Source organism: Pogona vitticeps, chromosome 12 (assembly GCF_051106095.1).
Source record: "Pogona vitticeps strain Pit_001003342236 chromosome 12, PviZW2.1, whole genome shotgun sequence".
Lineage (NCBI taxonomy): Eukaryota > Metazoa > Chordata > Lepidosauria > Squamata > Agamidae > Pogona > Pogona vitticeps.
The window spans coordinates 23,870,729-23,886,250 of record NC_135794.1 but is presented as its reverse complement, the minus strand read 5'-3'; the positions used below and the strand labels follow the sequence as shown (position 1 = coordinate 23,886,250).

The following is a 15,522-nucleotide window of genomic DNA, read 5'->3' as shown; positions in this document are numbered from 1 at the left end:
GCTGATCTTTCAATTCCTTGCAAATGTCAGTCTTGTAATCTTTATTATTTCTCTTCCCTCCCCCCAATCTGTATTGGTTTTTCTAAACATGTTAATCAAAGCAATGCTTGTTTATTTTTTTTAAAAGAAATAGTTTGCTGCTGTTGTAGGTGAAACTGAACTGACAAATCTTTAAAACGAAGAATGTGGCGCAAAGTTCAGAATATTTGAGAATGTTGTTTTAAAAAATCCCTGTGCACTCCTTCCTTCCTGGTATAAATGCATTTTGGTTTCTTCTCTGCTAGGAACAGTGTGAAGACAGCCGGCGTCTCAGGCTGCAGAAGGCTCAAGAGACCAGTCGCCATTTCCAGCAGCATCACAGCATCCAGATTGTGAGTACTTACTTTGTTTGATTTACTTACTTGATTTATGTCCCACTGTTCTTCCCAAGAGGAATCCAAGAAAGTGAAATGGACGGGGGGAGGGAGAAAGCATCTTGTACACGTATACTAACTAAGTTCGGGCCAGCACTGTGTATATTCTGTGTGATTCTAGTTGCAGGATTCAACAGATGCAGAATTCAGAAAAGCAAAGCCTTAAATAAAAGAGTGTCTTGCCCTTATACTGGGGAGGATATGCTGGAAAATGCATAAGCAATACTTGCTGAGGTCCCAAAGCTAGGGAGACGGGCGACTTGGGAGGCATGGATTAGGCCAGACCATTTGGGCCCTACCTGAAACTCTGTGCCTCCCCTCCTGAAGTCTAGAAAGACCAGAATAAAGTATGCAAAATAGATCTGTAGAGTGGAATAAAGCTGTACAAATAAAAGGTACAAATGTCCTTAGTTTGCATAGCTTCGTTATGTTGCAGAATTCCAATTTTGTAGATGAGTCATTAGGATAACCAGTACACAGACTTTAACAGCATCATCTTCTGTCTGTTTGATTGGATATAAATGTCATTTTGTTCAGAGGGGTTTAATTCCAGGTAACTGTGGGATTAAGCCCCACAGTTGCCTTTGCAGTATCAGCCAGGACAAGAACTTGGTGCAACGATAGATTTAAGGCCCTGCGCCCGCCTTGTCACTGCAGGTGAGAAGGAATTATTGGCAGACATGTATGGGAGCAGGACGGCAGAGATCAGGTGAACTTGCTCCATCCCAGCCGAGGATATTTTGAAGTATCTCTGTGCGCAAAGAGGACATGCATCAGGCTACACTCAGTCCCTCTTCTGCCAGGACCCAGCAGGCTTGTAAAACATTTTTGCAAGCTTGTAAATTTTATGGACCTATTTGTAAGGTTGAATTAGGGCCCCCACACCATTTCTTGTCTCTCCCTTTGATAGATTCAGCCTGTAAAAAAAAAAAAAAACACCTGTTGCTACTGAGAGGATTTTACAGACCATTTTACAAGCGCTTAGGTCTGCAATGGATAGCCTTTTCAAAGTCAGCTAAAGACCCGCTTTGTACAGTTTGCTGTCCTCCTGCCAGTGGAGAGAAGAGACAAGGGGGCTTTGCACCATAGCAAAGGGAAGAAAGAGAGGAGGGAAGCCCAGGGCTCGTGTTCTGAAGGTGTCTTGGGAGTATGGATTTGAACCCAAGCCCTAGTGCTTTGCTTCTAAACTAGGACACATTGGAGCACTGAGTTCTGCTCAGAATGGTCATACAAGCTCGATCGATGTGTGCATCCCCTTTTTCTTATGCCCATGTGCAGAAAAGAGATAAGAAGAAAGAGGAGGAGAAAAAGAAGAAAGCATGGATAAACCAGGAGCGACAGAAAACCCTGGACAGACTTAAAACCTTCAAAGAGGTGAGTTGCTGTCAGCAGCTCTCATTCCTTGCTGGAAATTTTCCCCTGTTGCTTTTCTGTGAGAGTCTGCTAAAAGGATACAAAAGGAAAAAGAAAATAAGAAAAACCAAGGCCCAGTTCTTAATAATGTTTTGAGGTGGCTATGACGGTTGAATGAGGGAGAGCCGGTTTGTATAACAAAAGCCAGTGGTGTGACAAACACTAGTAGGCCACCAAATGTTAAAAAAACACCCACAAGCAATAGGATAAACAAAAAATATTTATTGTTCTAACATATTTTGTTAGATTTTTAAAATTATATTGGTCCTACAACAGGGAAGTAACAGCTATAAAACTTAAGAACGGTTTTACAACTGATATCCCAATCCTGCTTATTTAAAAACAACCCCCCCCCAAAACTAAGCTTTGTTCCTAAAAAGACAGCAACTCCAACCAGTGATATGTATTATCCAATCACTAAAAGTCATTAATTGCAGTAATTAAATTTCAACTTTAAGGCAGAAAGGGAGGCTCCAGTTTTCAAAAACACAGTACTCATTTTACAAGGATGAGGAGCAATGGTGTACAGCTGTGTATATGTGTAAACGCACGTATAGCCCCAAATCGTGTTGCACAATTTACGCCTCCAGAAGGGCGATGATGGCACCATCAGAGAAGAACTTTTCGATAAATAAATTTGGCCTCCCTTTGTCCCTGTAACTCATCTTGATGTGCAAGAAATCCTTTTTAGCACATGGAAGCCAGGGGAATGGAGGATGTTTTTAATACTCAAAAATCTCTCCCTGTCAGCAAGGTCATCCCCGCTTCTGCATATCTAACTTACACCAGCAGGATGTTAGCCATAAACACATATAGCTGTTGAAGGTGGAAAGAGGATGGCTTCTCATGGTTGGTATTTTTTAAAATCAGGCACTAAGGAGTAATTGAATAGTTTAAAAATTAAAAGATGGTATAAGCTTCCAGAGTCTTGAGTAGCAGAGATGGGGGAACATCTTCCTCTCCCAGTTATTGTTGCACTACAAAGCCCATCATTGCTCACCAGTGGCCATGCTGCCTTTCTGAATGCTGGCAGAAAGCTGTCCACCTCTAGTCGAGGCCACACAAAAGTGCTAAGTAAATATAAACGTTTATGCCACAGTTACACACTTCTGTGTGTGAGAGAGAGACAGACAAACATGACTCAGTAGGTTTTGGTCAGCACTGGCAGTCTTTATTTATGGCTTATGTTTTGAACCCTGCTGACATTCTTCTCCCCCACCCCCACCCGAAGCAGAAATGTCCGTCTCAGTTTGTGCTGAAGACTTCCCACGCCCAGCCTTCGAATGCCAAGCAGGGGCCAAGCGCGTCCCGCCGGACTCCACGGGCTTCCCCGCAGCCATCGTCAACAAGCAAGAAGCCTCCCGAGAAGGTGCCGAAGAATTCCCGTCCGGCACAAGCCAAAAGCTCTAGAGCCCTGCGCCCGAAACCCCCGAAAGAGGTCTCTGTCCAGATTTTTGAATCACCACGCGGGCCAGGGCCACACAAGCCGAGTGAGGGGGTGTCATCGCTGCAGCCGCCTCCGCCACCACCTCCGCCACCACCGCCTCCTCCTCTTCCTCCTCCACTCCCGGCCAGCTTGCCTGTTTCTTTAAGGACGACAGAGGTGCGTGAAGGCGCTCTGGTGGCCGGCAATCCTGCAGGGAAAGGAGACAAGCCATCCCACGGCACAGCTAATCATTACGCAGGTAAAGAGAGGCTGCTCTTTCCTAAACGCTTGGCGTTGCCTTTATAGGGCAACATTTCCCATTGTGCTGCCGTGCTTCATGACGCCGTAGCATTGGAAGACTCTCCCGGCCCCTTTGCCTTGCGTCTGGTGGGCCGTTGTTTCCTCCGCATTTTATAAACGCTCTGCTGCAAAAACAAGCAAGTGGCAGTGCCAGCCGAGCGTGAGCCTGGCCGTCCAAATGCACACCTCCGAGTCACAAACCAGGCGGGGGCCAGAGCAGTCGGGCCCAATCAGGATCCATCTCAAAGCACCAACTTGGCCTCGGAGACCAACTGTGGGGTCCATTCTATGTTTTATATAACACTGCGTAACTAGATCCTTCCTTCAAAATGTATTTGGCATGACAGGTTCTGAAAAGAACTATCCTTCTGGCATCTTCTCTCACAGGTGGCCGTGTCTTCGCCATCCTCCTCCAACACAGGGAGTGTTATCTGATGGAGGACAGTGCAGGTGTCCGCCCTCTAAATTTATAACTGGCACCTGTGGTGGCTTGAAGCCAATGAGCTGTTCAATGAGAAGCTTTTGTTCCTCTCCATGTGAATACGTAGGGCTGTTTCTTCTTCTTTTTAACACAGAACAATCCTAGGGAGTCCAGTTGAGGGGGAACAACAGACAGGAGAGGAACCCCCACCCCACGCCACATAGTTCACCAGGTTTGCAGGTCATCCAGCTGATCTGACGCTCCTGGGTTGAGGAAGACTAGTTGTAGAAGCTGGCCCCAAGCCTACAAGAAGAGGGCCAAAAATTGTGCCTTCACCCCACTTCAACCCCCCCCCCCAGCCTCCCAACGGATCCTGGAGGCCATTGTCTGTTCTTCTGTTCTCAGCTAAAACAGATGAGTAACACTACTTAAGAAAGCAAAAGGTTTCAGACAGGTCCTTGTGTTAGCCTGTGTCAGCAACAACAAAAATGAAAATGTTACAATTAAGATCATTCATTTACAGTACTTTTGGTTTTGTTCCTTTAGCTTGATTTTATTTTAAGGTGCATTTAGTTCATGTTTATGTGGTACTAGATTCTTGTACTTCTCTCCCACCCGTCTCCTGGACGCTTGTTCCCTTACCTCTCTGGCTTGTTGCACCTGAGAATAACCGTTTATTTGGGTTTTCTTCTCCTCCCCCAGGCTCCATGGATGAGGTTTTAGCTTCACTAAAGCGTGGAGAGGTCCTCCTTCGTAAAGTGGAAGAAGCGCCCCGCCCAGCTGCGTCTTCCAGCCCCGGCCTCAACGACAGCATCCTTGCTGCCATAAGGCAGGGAGTTAAGCTGAGGAAAGTCAGTCAAGAGCCCAAGGCGGAGGTCGAGAAGGATTCTGGCAACGAACTGGAGAAAAGCATCAAGGCCGCCATCCAGAGAATAAAGAAAGTGTCGGCTGATTCGGAAGAGGAGGAAAACAATGACCACAACAGTGGCGAATGGAATAGTTAACTGAACCATTGGCAGATTGTGTTCAGAGTTTTCTTGGAAGCGTCTCTGGGATTCGACTGCGAGAAGATCAGTGACAGCAAACGGATACGAAGGCTTGTCCTGAGACTCGACAGGCCTGGCTGGCATTTTGAAGGGGGTCCCGGAATCTCTTGGCAGCACATGGGAATTTGGGGGGGGGGGGTGAGGACAGAGGTGCCAGAGTAGAGAGGGTCCGCGCTCAAGGTCGGGAGGAAGGAGATCACCCGGTGTGAAGCAGTTCAGGGCAACCGGTTTACTGACACACAACATGCCTCCATCACTGGATTTTGCATAAGTCTGAAGGTTGGTATTTTGAGGGAAATTAAAGGTTATATTATTTCTGGTGATTCCACACCAGCAGTGGTTCAGAACTATTAACTCTTAAAGGGGTCTTTTTGGTTCTGTTCCAAAATTATCTTATCAACACAGTGCTATTCATATGGCATCTTGTATTATTATTTTAAAGATCATCCCAGATATATAGAGCTACCCCCTCAAAAACAAATCATTGCACAGCAAATGAGGGAGATCAACTCCTAGTTATTTTAAGTTCCAAGCCTGATGGGAGTGGTATAGTATGCGATTGAAGAATTTTGTAGAATCCATGACAGGGTTGCTGACTGGTGTTAACTTTCACAGAGACACGTTTACTTCGCAATAATGCCAGTTATCCATGAACTATTGAGCAAAATTTGACACTATGTTTTGGAGGCAGGGATGATCATCACTACCCTTCTTCACCATTTCCCCCCCTCATCCCCCCCCCACTGTGGGTGGTTTTCCCAACACTTGGTTAGACGAGGTGTGTCTTGGTTGGTGGTGCCAAAGGGGTATTTCTCAAGAAGCCAGGGCAACACTGAAGTATGCCCTCCCCTCTCATCCTTTGGTGGCACTTCCGTGGCTGAGATGACCCATCTTAGCACTCCTCTGGATCAGAACTGGGAAGGGTTCTAGTTTTGGGACCCCCCCCTCCCACAAGGGCTTCCTGGCCTGGCTGGCTGCCTACCTGTGGGCCCTTCAGGGACCCTATGCAAGAGAGAACGAATCAAGGGGCCTTGTCAGGTTTCACACTTCCTGCAGCAGAGCAAACCCGGGTGGCGCCCAGCGGCTTGTCTGCATCATGTTTAGGGCTCTTCCCACAGGCCAGTCTCGGTGGCCTTTATAGCAAAACAGATCAAGAGGAGAATGAGACTGCTTGCCTATTGAGGGAGCAGGGAGCTTTGAGAAATAAATCCAACTACAATTAATGACAAAACCTGTACTCATCAGTACAAACATCTGGTTTGCAGTATTTCACATTTTTGTGCTGAAAAGGGTGAGATCAGTAACAATATACTGACCATGTCTAACACACACCAGGAAAGAAATTTGTTTTCCTGCAAAAACGTAATTCTTGTTCTGTTCCAAATCCTTTCCCCTAACTTATTTGCTTGCACTTTCAATTATAGTGGTCACCAGTCCCTCTTAATTAGTAGTATTTTAAATCTAACTCTACCATACTAATTAGAGGATTAAAAGGTAAGATGTATCCTGAACTACATCTTGGACTACATTAACCACTTTCCACCAAAATATGTTTTATGCAGATTTGTCTTTTGTGGCTATCCAGATGATTCTGGGAGTCGTGGACATGCATGTCTCTCCGTACAATGTGCATTTGCTGCGTCTTTGTCTCCTACCTCAATGTCGTTTGTCTACCTTTTGAGAGCAAATGATGGGCCTCCAGATCCCATGACTCTAGACTGGGCGGGTCATGGGGACACAAGCTGATGCAGGGTCAGGTCTAGAAAACGAAGCCCACAGGTGGCTCGCATGAGTTCCAAAGACTCAGAAATGGCCTTTGGACGAGGTTAATTCATGGTGAAGAAATGCATGACAGGAGTTCATCCTGAGAAAAAAGATTGGCTTTCCGCCTGTTTTCAGAAGTAGGGGCAAATATTTTTCCTATTTGAGACTATAATGCTGTGCAACTCTTCTCACTAAGCTTTACAAAATATATTACATAGAACAGCACTTTTAAAAAAAGATAATTTGAATCTGGTTAAACCTCTGTTCATTTTTGCTGTCTTACATTCTCCACAATAAAGTATCCCATAAACTGGGGGAAACCTTGGCCTTTGATTTTTATTTTACACCGTGACCTCTGCCTGTCCCTTTTAAAATGTTAGTACAGTATTCTATGAAAACTCCGTTTCTCACATTCAGGTGGAATTTATTTTGGGGTTTATTCATGGCAATCATCTGTTTATTTGTTTGTTTTTAAAGGAAGCCATGTCAGTGTGTCCCTGTTCAGGTCATCTCGGAAGCAAGCCCCATGGGACCTCCTCTCGGGTGACACCCGGTTTTGTCATTTTTTCCTCACTGTTTAGCTTATGTGCTCAATGCACCCAGCTTGTTACTTTTTGGCAATAATGATCCTCTCTCTGTGCCACTTACTTCTCATGACAGCTTGCTTCCAGCTGGGGAAGAAGTCACGGAACCGTAGCCTGACTGAACATCCCCATTAGGGCTCTTCTGCTCATTGGAAGTGTTCAGAAGGCGGAGGATTTTGGAGATGGCAGCTTTTGGACAGGCTCTGCGGAGGAGGGAAAATGCAGGATGGCCCCCATCAGGAATTCACGTCCTGGTGGAAAAGGAAACTGGGCTTGGCGGGAAGTTGCTTTGCAGCCTGGAACGCGAGACCTCCCTAAAGAGCCAGGGCACATCTTCCTGTGCCCAAGATCATGCCACTGCCTGGGCGGATTGTTTCCTCCCTTGCAGCTCTTGTCAGTCTGCAGCGGCAAAGTCACAGCCAGGAATGATGGGAATCGCAGTCCATTAACACGTGGAGGATCCCCTGTGTTTCGTTCTCGGACTAAGCCTTCCTACCCCCATTGGTTATCATATCTGCTGGCCTTTGGCTGCATTCCAGACACACGGACAAAACAGGTACCTTGTAGAGCAGGTACAAAAACTACACTGAGCAGATACAAGCTGAGATCTTAAAACCAACTGAGCAGCACCTTAAAATTCCCTCTGAGAGCCAGTAATCCGAGGACTTTGGCTTGGGAAAGAACCATTCAAGCTTCTGGGTCCTTCACCTTAGAAAAGAATGAATCTGAGTTTTCTTTCAAGCCCCCTCTTTATTATCCTCCAAGAAGGGAGAGCCCTCACCCTCTGGGCCACAGGAGAGGGCGCCTCCCTACTCCAGAGCCAGACGGGTTGCTTTGACACAGCTGGAGGGCTAACTATTTCTGCTCTCTGGCTGCAACCTCTTCCGATCCCTGTCATTAAGGAATGAGTCACCCACACCCTCCTCCTCCTCCCTCTGCCTCCCCCCCCCCCCCAGCCTAGTCACCAGCAGCCCAAAGAGTCCCAGAGCGGTTGAGGTGGCCACCGCAATTAGGTGTCCTCATGTACTCTCCTCACCTACACAAAATCTTCATGCCAGCTTTCTCTCTCCTCCTCCTCCTGATAAGCCAATTAAAATTAGCACTGAGGCGAGTGCAGGGGGGCGGCGGAGAGCAGCAGTCCCCAAAGTAGCACAAATTGATCTAGAGCAGCACAGAAGAAGATCAGGTGGTTTTAAAGAAAAGCAGCAAAACGATATTCCTCCTCTGGGGGACTGAGTGGGTTAGCGCAGCATCCGCAGGAGGAAAGAAATCGGGCACAGCACAACGGGTGAATATCTATTGCATAGTTTTTTGTTTAAAAAAAATCCTTGCAAGGCTGCGTCTGTCCTTTTCTAGGGAGTTTTCCTGCATGATGTCGTTCTGTGCCATCAAGTCAGACCCTACAGATAGCAACGCTAATAGGGCTTTCAAGGTAATGAGAGACTTAACAGAAGGGGAGGTCCTAGGAATGGCGATATGGCCTCAACCCCCCCCCCCACCAAACTTACCCAATCTGCCTCTGTTTTGAGTGGGAAGATCTGGCTGTATTATCGTTAGGAAGTCGTTTTCGCTCCTGGAGACCCATCAATTCGCTCAAGCCCCTCCGTCTCCATGGTGACAGCCAGTTGTCTGGATTTCTCCAGCAAGGTTTATCCGACTTTTCCAAGGTTTTGGACTTTCTTTCTGCCACGGCTGCTCATGTTCCCTCGAAGGCACTTCCTGGCTCTGAGACAGCAGCGCCCGACAGCCTGCGGAGGGGCGAACACTTGGCAACCGATGAGGCCAAATAGCCCTTCCCACTTTCCTTGCACGGGAGAGAGCTCAGTGTGAGCAGCACCATCCTCTTCTTGGCAAACCTGTCATGGCAATGGCTTGTAAGACAGAGAAGATAGCAGGGATGGGGGAAGAAGAAAAAGAACCGCCTGCTGCCAAGTTCACTGGAATAGCACCTGCTTTGTCTTTTGAAGGCCAGGGGTTCAGGCCCCAGCATCATCGCAGAGGGTCACCTGGAATCACTGCTGCCAGTCCGAGCAGACTATTTAGGGCTAGATAACACTCTGGCAGGAGGCAACTTTGCCCCTTGCTATGATGAAAGAGGGTGGTTGAAAGCGTTTTTGTCTTTTAGAAAACAAAACCCGATTCAGGCGTTAATTTTCCTGTGGACACAGAGGTACTTAAAGCTTTCCTTTTTCTGCAATTCCAAATCCTGGCTGATCTTACTCACTCCAGTCTGTCGGCAGTTGAATCTCTGGTCTTCCCCAGACAGACGGCATCCTCATCGCTGCCACAAAAAACAAAACAAAAAAACAGGGTCCCCCACTTGAAGCCCAAGGACAGAATGGCAAGTCATAACAGAAGGGGAGGTCCTAGGAATTGCGATACGGCCTCAACCCTAATGACTGTGACTCTGTGAGGCAAGAGTGATCTCTGCCTGGGAGGGGGAACCTGTGATCATCTAGGTGAGAGGGAATAGGGTTCCCATCCATCTCTGAACACTGGCAGTGCTGACTGAGACCCCCAGGGATTCAGGAGCCTGCAACTTCTGGAGGGGGGGGCATGCTTCCTGGTGTGTGATGTTCTAATATTTGAAACAGCCACAAATCAGAATACTTTGAAATCTCTTCTTCCTAGACCACCTGCATCCTCCTCCATAGCAATGACACTGAAGGAAGGTGGTTTTCAGTGTCGTAAATACACACACCAACCACAAGACCCCCTTGAATTCATGATGTTCCTTGCACAAAATAACAACGAAACCAAAGAGGAGGCCGCAGCACCCAAGACATAAGCCGGGGACAGGCAAGGCGCTCGCTTTTACAGCACACAAAACCCACCATCAGAAGGCAATGCAGGTTTGGATTATGTTAAAACACATTAAGTTTGCAACATTCCATCATGTTATAAAAACGGTGCATGTTTCTCCCACCCTGCACCCCCCCACCCTATTTAGGAGACCCTCGCAGACTGAGGCTGCAAGTTGCACATGCATAGATCTCTTGGATCATCAAGGATACCGCTCTTCAAGAAGGACACAGGTATTGCTACTATGGGACCCTACAGTGTGGGGTTGGGGGAACCTGCAGCCCCAACCAACTAATTGACCCCCACCCAATCAACCACCCACCCACCCAACATCACACCTCCTTCGAGGTTGCTGTTTCAACCACAGCTGCTGTTTACTGTAAACAACAACCTCAGTGGGAAATCACGGCATGTCACTTCATTAGAATGCTTTGCATCAAAGCAAATATTCAAACCCAATTTCAATATTTATTTTCAAAGTGGAGGGGAAAGGATTATTTCCCGCATTTAACATGTAGGAACAAGAATTCTGTTCATTCAGAAAGCTGGATGTTTTTTCAAGTCAAGCCATAAAAGCAACCTGTCTTAATTAGTCTCTCTCTATATATATGTATAGTCTTACATAAATGGCTCTATAATACAATAAAAATCACAAAAGATAAAAGATTCATAAAGAAAAAAAGATCTGTATTTTCAAGTATATAAAAACCCATAATTTACTGCTACTAGAAGATATTCCAAATATCAACGTTTGCTTAATATTCAATGACATGGAAGAGAAGAAAATATATATTTAAAAATACTTGTTCACAGCAGACAAGTTAACGAGGTAAGAGACAATTTCACATCAATCAACCTGCAGTAATTTTCTTCAAGTTGATTAAACCCACCTTTTATATCTGGATAAAAATATACATTGCAATCACTACTGTATTTTCCTCATACTTTATAGTCAATTACTTCATCATTCACTAAGCCTTGAAACAGTAAACACATGTTGCAAATTTATTACTAAAGGTTCATTATCATTTTAAAACATTTTGGTATAGCCGTATCACCCTAACATACGCTCATCGCTGTGGGCTACTAGAGAAGGGCCTATCTCTTTTTATATTTCTTATAATAATGTGCTCCCCATAGAGTGCTATATCCAAATATATACTTAAAGGATTAAAATAAATTCTAAATGCTGCTTTTACAGCACTGTTGACTCTCCCAACACACACACACCCCCCACCCCAACTGTGCAAGACCTGGAAGATCTTCATTCTTTTTTGGCTGCAATCTTTCATCTTCGTTGGCCTATGGCTAAAATAAAATTATTGCTAACCAGGGACACAAAACAAAACTAAATTAAATTAACTTTCTAAAGCATCCTCAGCTCAGTGTCGGACCTTGGCTGTGTACAGGCCCCACTGACTGTTAAAAAGAAGCGTGTTTAGAGATATTGTGCTTAAAAGATCATAGCTTGATGTCCGAGTCCTTTAAGATAAGAACAGCTTCTCTGGCACTCAAAAGCATTGGCAGCCCCTGCTACAGGAATTAATCCAACTCTAGATAAAATACAACGCTAGCCAAGCTTAGTGCTGACTATTGCTCTGAAGTCCAGACAAAAGCCTTCCCAAAATCTGCCGCTACAGATTCCTACATGGCCACCGCGCCTTGATCAGCTCAACGCCTGGGGCACGGTGATGAACAAAGATGGATGTTGTGAGCTGCTTGCTGGCAGCCCACAAAATTAGGTCTCCCTACGCCCTGCCACTTTGGGGGTGACCCCACAGGAAACCTCTTTAGCAAAGGGCCCGTCAACAGCAGAGATGGCTTTATAGACCTGCAAATTATATGCTTTCACTCCAAGGCATCAGACTTCTGCAGAAAATCCATTCAAGTATGTCACTTATCTGTCACACTTGTATTATAAAAGATTCTAATTAGTTTTCTTAAAACACACACACACACACATCTGGATGATCCATAGGTGAAATGGTTGTATGGGCTTACTGCACTTTTACCCTGCCTTTAGTTTTTCAGGTCTCCATCCAAGTATGAATTCCTGGGTGGAAACCTGAAATAATCTTATGGCAAAAGCATTCTTCAGCTTAGTCTTTGTCAGTATGAAATGCTTGCCAGATGCACTGAAATGCAACACTGAGAATGCTGCTCTAAAAGCTGCAGAACAACACATGCTTAGCAGTTGTACTTAAGAGGGCACCAAACCACAGAGGATGGGCGACCCGCAGGCAAGCAGGAGTAGAGGAGAGCTTGTTTCCAATAATCTTCCATAATCTCTGGAGAAAAGATGCAAAGCCCCGGGGGGGGGGGGGGCGGCACTGGCACTTTTCCAAGCCTTTATCATACTAACAGTTCTCTCCCAAGTTTGCTCTAATGGCTGCTCTAAAGAGGAAATGCCAAACACACCGAAGGGCTCGGGAAGGGCTAGATGACTGCTAAGACTTGCCCAGGACCGCTACCTGCTTCTTGTGCAACCCCAATTCACTGAGCAGTCCAACAGGTTATAGCACCCATCATGTGAACAGTGCAATCCGAGTACCTTAAGCATGCACTGATTTCCCCCAGCCCATTTCTTAAGAGCTCTCCCTTGGTGTGATTGGGTTGGGTGAGGGGGTCATTATTCAGAGGGGTTACTGATGGCACGCCCAGAAAAGAGACCTCCAGCTCTTTCCAAGATTCAGCTACCAGGGTAAAATCATAAGTACATGTTTGTGCAAGCACCACTGGATCAATGCATCTGAGTAGTTGAGATGCAAATAAATCACACGGAGCACAGGTCTTGGGAACAGTGTCAGTTCAAGGCAAAGCTGGGGCACACTCCCCACCAGGGTCGCACAGCTGCTCCCATATAACCAGCACCCTTCCCTTCCCGTGCAAAACTAACCTGCCTGGATTTTTGCGTCACATGCTGGTTTCACCCCAGCAGGCACTGATTTTCAAAACACACAGCCCCACCCTGACACAATTGCACTCTGAAACAGCCCAGTCCCAAAAGGTTGGTACCCATGAGCTGTATCTGCCGCCTGTGGGGTTGGACTGGCTCAAGTTCCTTAAGAGCACGGAGGCAAAGGACCAAAATCCTACAGGGAACAGCTCCCATTTGGGGGGGGGGAGAGAATAAAGTGGAAATAAAAAGATACAATTTACTCATATGCATATGAAGACTGTTGGATGTATAGGCACATTTTGAAGTCATCTCCTTATCACCTTGTTTGATCACTGTCAAACTGGATCAACTAACTTCTTCAGTTATTTAGCTGAATCTCTTGGGTGCTATTCCTCTCTCTACTGACAGAATATATAAAGATACTTATTCAAGAATTTAAAAACAATCTTTATATTTTTAACGGATGCTTTATAGTTCCATTTCCTCCTAAATGTATCCTATTACTACAGACGACAGCATACGATGTTTCAGAAAATCTTTAAGTTCTTCAGAATTACAAATTTTCACTAGCTCTGCTTGTCGATACCCACTATAAATATATATATTTATATACATGGCATAAATGAACAAAACCATCAACTTTGCAAAAATTTGTCCATCAGGTCATGAGGACAATATTTTTACCTTGTGGCTGGCAACCTTGTGAGCCTCTGTTTAGTAGGTTTTGGATCTGTGAAGTCATCAAGCCATCATCAGTTTTTTACACCTTAAAACACAACACCCAAAGCCACACAATTTTATGAACAACTTATTTCACATCCAGCTCCTGCTACCTGGTCATGATGGATGTTCTAAGATGGCCCTAAAGAAGAATGACTTCACTGTTGAATTATCTTTAAAAAAAACAAAACAAAAAAAACCCCAACTTTCTTTGGATCCTCTTGAGCATTATTTAAAAGCCGGCATTAGAAGAAGTATGCCTTGAAAAATTGGTTAAAGGAAAAGAAAGGTATATTTTTAAATTATTTTGGTCAACTCCTATGAGTTTTATAAAGTTCTGTAGAACTTGGAAACATTCCACCCAACAGCAAGTGTGAAGAACAAAAGGAAACGGGTGATGGGAAGAGAGTGAGATCTGTGTGTTTCTCCAGAGGACACGAAAACAAACTCTAGAGCGAGCCCCCGGTTCTGCATTAACTGATGAGGCTTCAATACTCTCATAGGGGCCACCCATCACCCCCAAGCCAGAGCCCCATGGAGACGTCTGGACCTCCCCAAGCAAACTGATAGGCTCACTCGGTTCATGGCAGTCTGGAACTGCAGGAGCTCTGTGCCTGCTCTGTACTTGGGACGCCCAGGTGAAGGCACGATCATCCGAGAATGTTCACAGAACTCCCGCTGAAAGGAATGGGCTTAAGTGTGCTCTTCTGCTCTAAAAACCCCATACGCCACGTACACTACACTTGCTTGCCGCCTGCAGGCAGGCCGGTCTGACTACGTGCAAAGTTCTTGGGAAAGAAAAGGCCATGTATTGGCATAAATAACTGCATACAACACTTCCCCAAAACAGGCTGTCCCAGGTTTTTTCATGGTATTTCGTGTCAGAAACCTGCTCCAAAGATGCCCCCAGGGACCCTGGCAGGCAGAGTCAGGAGCCACAGCCGTTAGGCCATGGTCCCTGGGAGCCGCCTCCCAAGAAGAAAGAGCCAGGAGACTCAGCACCTCCGGAGCACATGCGGGGGCTGCTCAGCAGACTAGCCAGGCAGGGAACCCTCGTCGCTGCAACAGAAGCTTCTTCCAGGGGTGGGGGGGAGGTGGAGGGATGAAGGCCTTGGAAGTGTAACGGCAACAAACAAACTAGTTCTAAACAGTAAATATCCAAACTTTGCCAATCAGCCCCGGTTCTCTTTATACTCCATAGATCAGAGGATACAGAAGGAGTACATTGGGACATAAATCCAAGGCCTGATCCAGATATTGCTCCAGCTGCAAGGCAGGAGAAAAGACCCACATAAAATATCGCTCTTCGGTTAATGAGCAGAACAGAGGATTCCACTCCAGAGGGCTTTGGGACAAAGGCTGCGGTTCTCACAGCTAATGAGAGCACAGGCTTCTTAGACATGGCCGTGAATCGTGCCAGGAACCACAGGGGCTACTCTGTTCTCCAGATCATTACCATCACCTCTTCCAGACACAGATCCCACCACATTTCACCTCAGTGTCCCAAAGGAGGGGGGGGCAGGTTTAAATGACTCACGGCAAGGGTCCCTCTTTCAGCTCTCATTTTCCTCACTTCCTCTTTCCACTTTGCTGCCTTTAACATTCTTTTTTTTCTAAAAGCTGCAAAACAACAACAACAGCAATAACAAGCAGAACCCCACCTCAACAAAACAGCGCACAGCAAGGACTGACCCGAGGCGGCTTCCAACTAAGGTCCAGGTCTGAATTCACTAA

The 15,522-nt window shown here is 46.0% G+C and overlaps 1 protein-coding gene and 1 long non-coding RNA gene across 4 annotated transcripts in view; one reads left to right on the top strand and one right to left on the bottom strand.

Moving 5' to 3' along the window:
- Positions 1-6,567, top strand: part of WHAMM (WASP homolog associated with actin, golgi membranes and microtubules) — a 32,030-nt gene extending 25,463 nt beyond the window's left edge. For 2 of the 3 annotated variants that reach the window (XM_078381156.1, XM_072981606.2), the window contains exons 7-10: positions 285-371; positions 1,692-1,787; positions 3,058-3,511; positions 4,676-6,567. In XM_078381156.1, the coding sequence (XP_078237282.1) occupies positions 285-371; positions 1,692-1,787; positions 3,058-3,511; positions 4,676-4,977 (939 nt within the window). In that variant the 3' untranslated portion in view covers positions 4,978-6,567. The remainder of the gene's footprint in view (positions 1-284; positions 372-1,691; positions 1,788-3,057; positions 3,512-4,675) is intronic. The other variant, XM_072981607.2, reaches the window with a different exon arrangement.
- Positions 6,568-7,239: 672 nt separating this feature from the next.
- LOC140702368 (uncharacterized) lies at positions 7,240-9,095 on the bottom strand. The gene is made up of 2 exons (XR_012081496.2): positions 8,876-9,095; positions 7,240-7,618 (listed from the first exon to the last, which is right to left on the bottom strand). It is a non-coding gene; the product is annotated as an uncharacterized LOC140702368 (long non-coding RNA).
- Between the last annotated feature and the right edge of the window lie 6,427 nt (positions 9,096-15,522).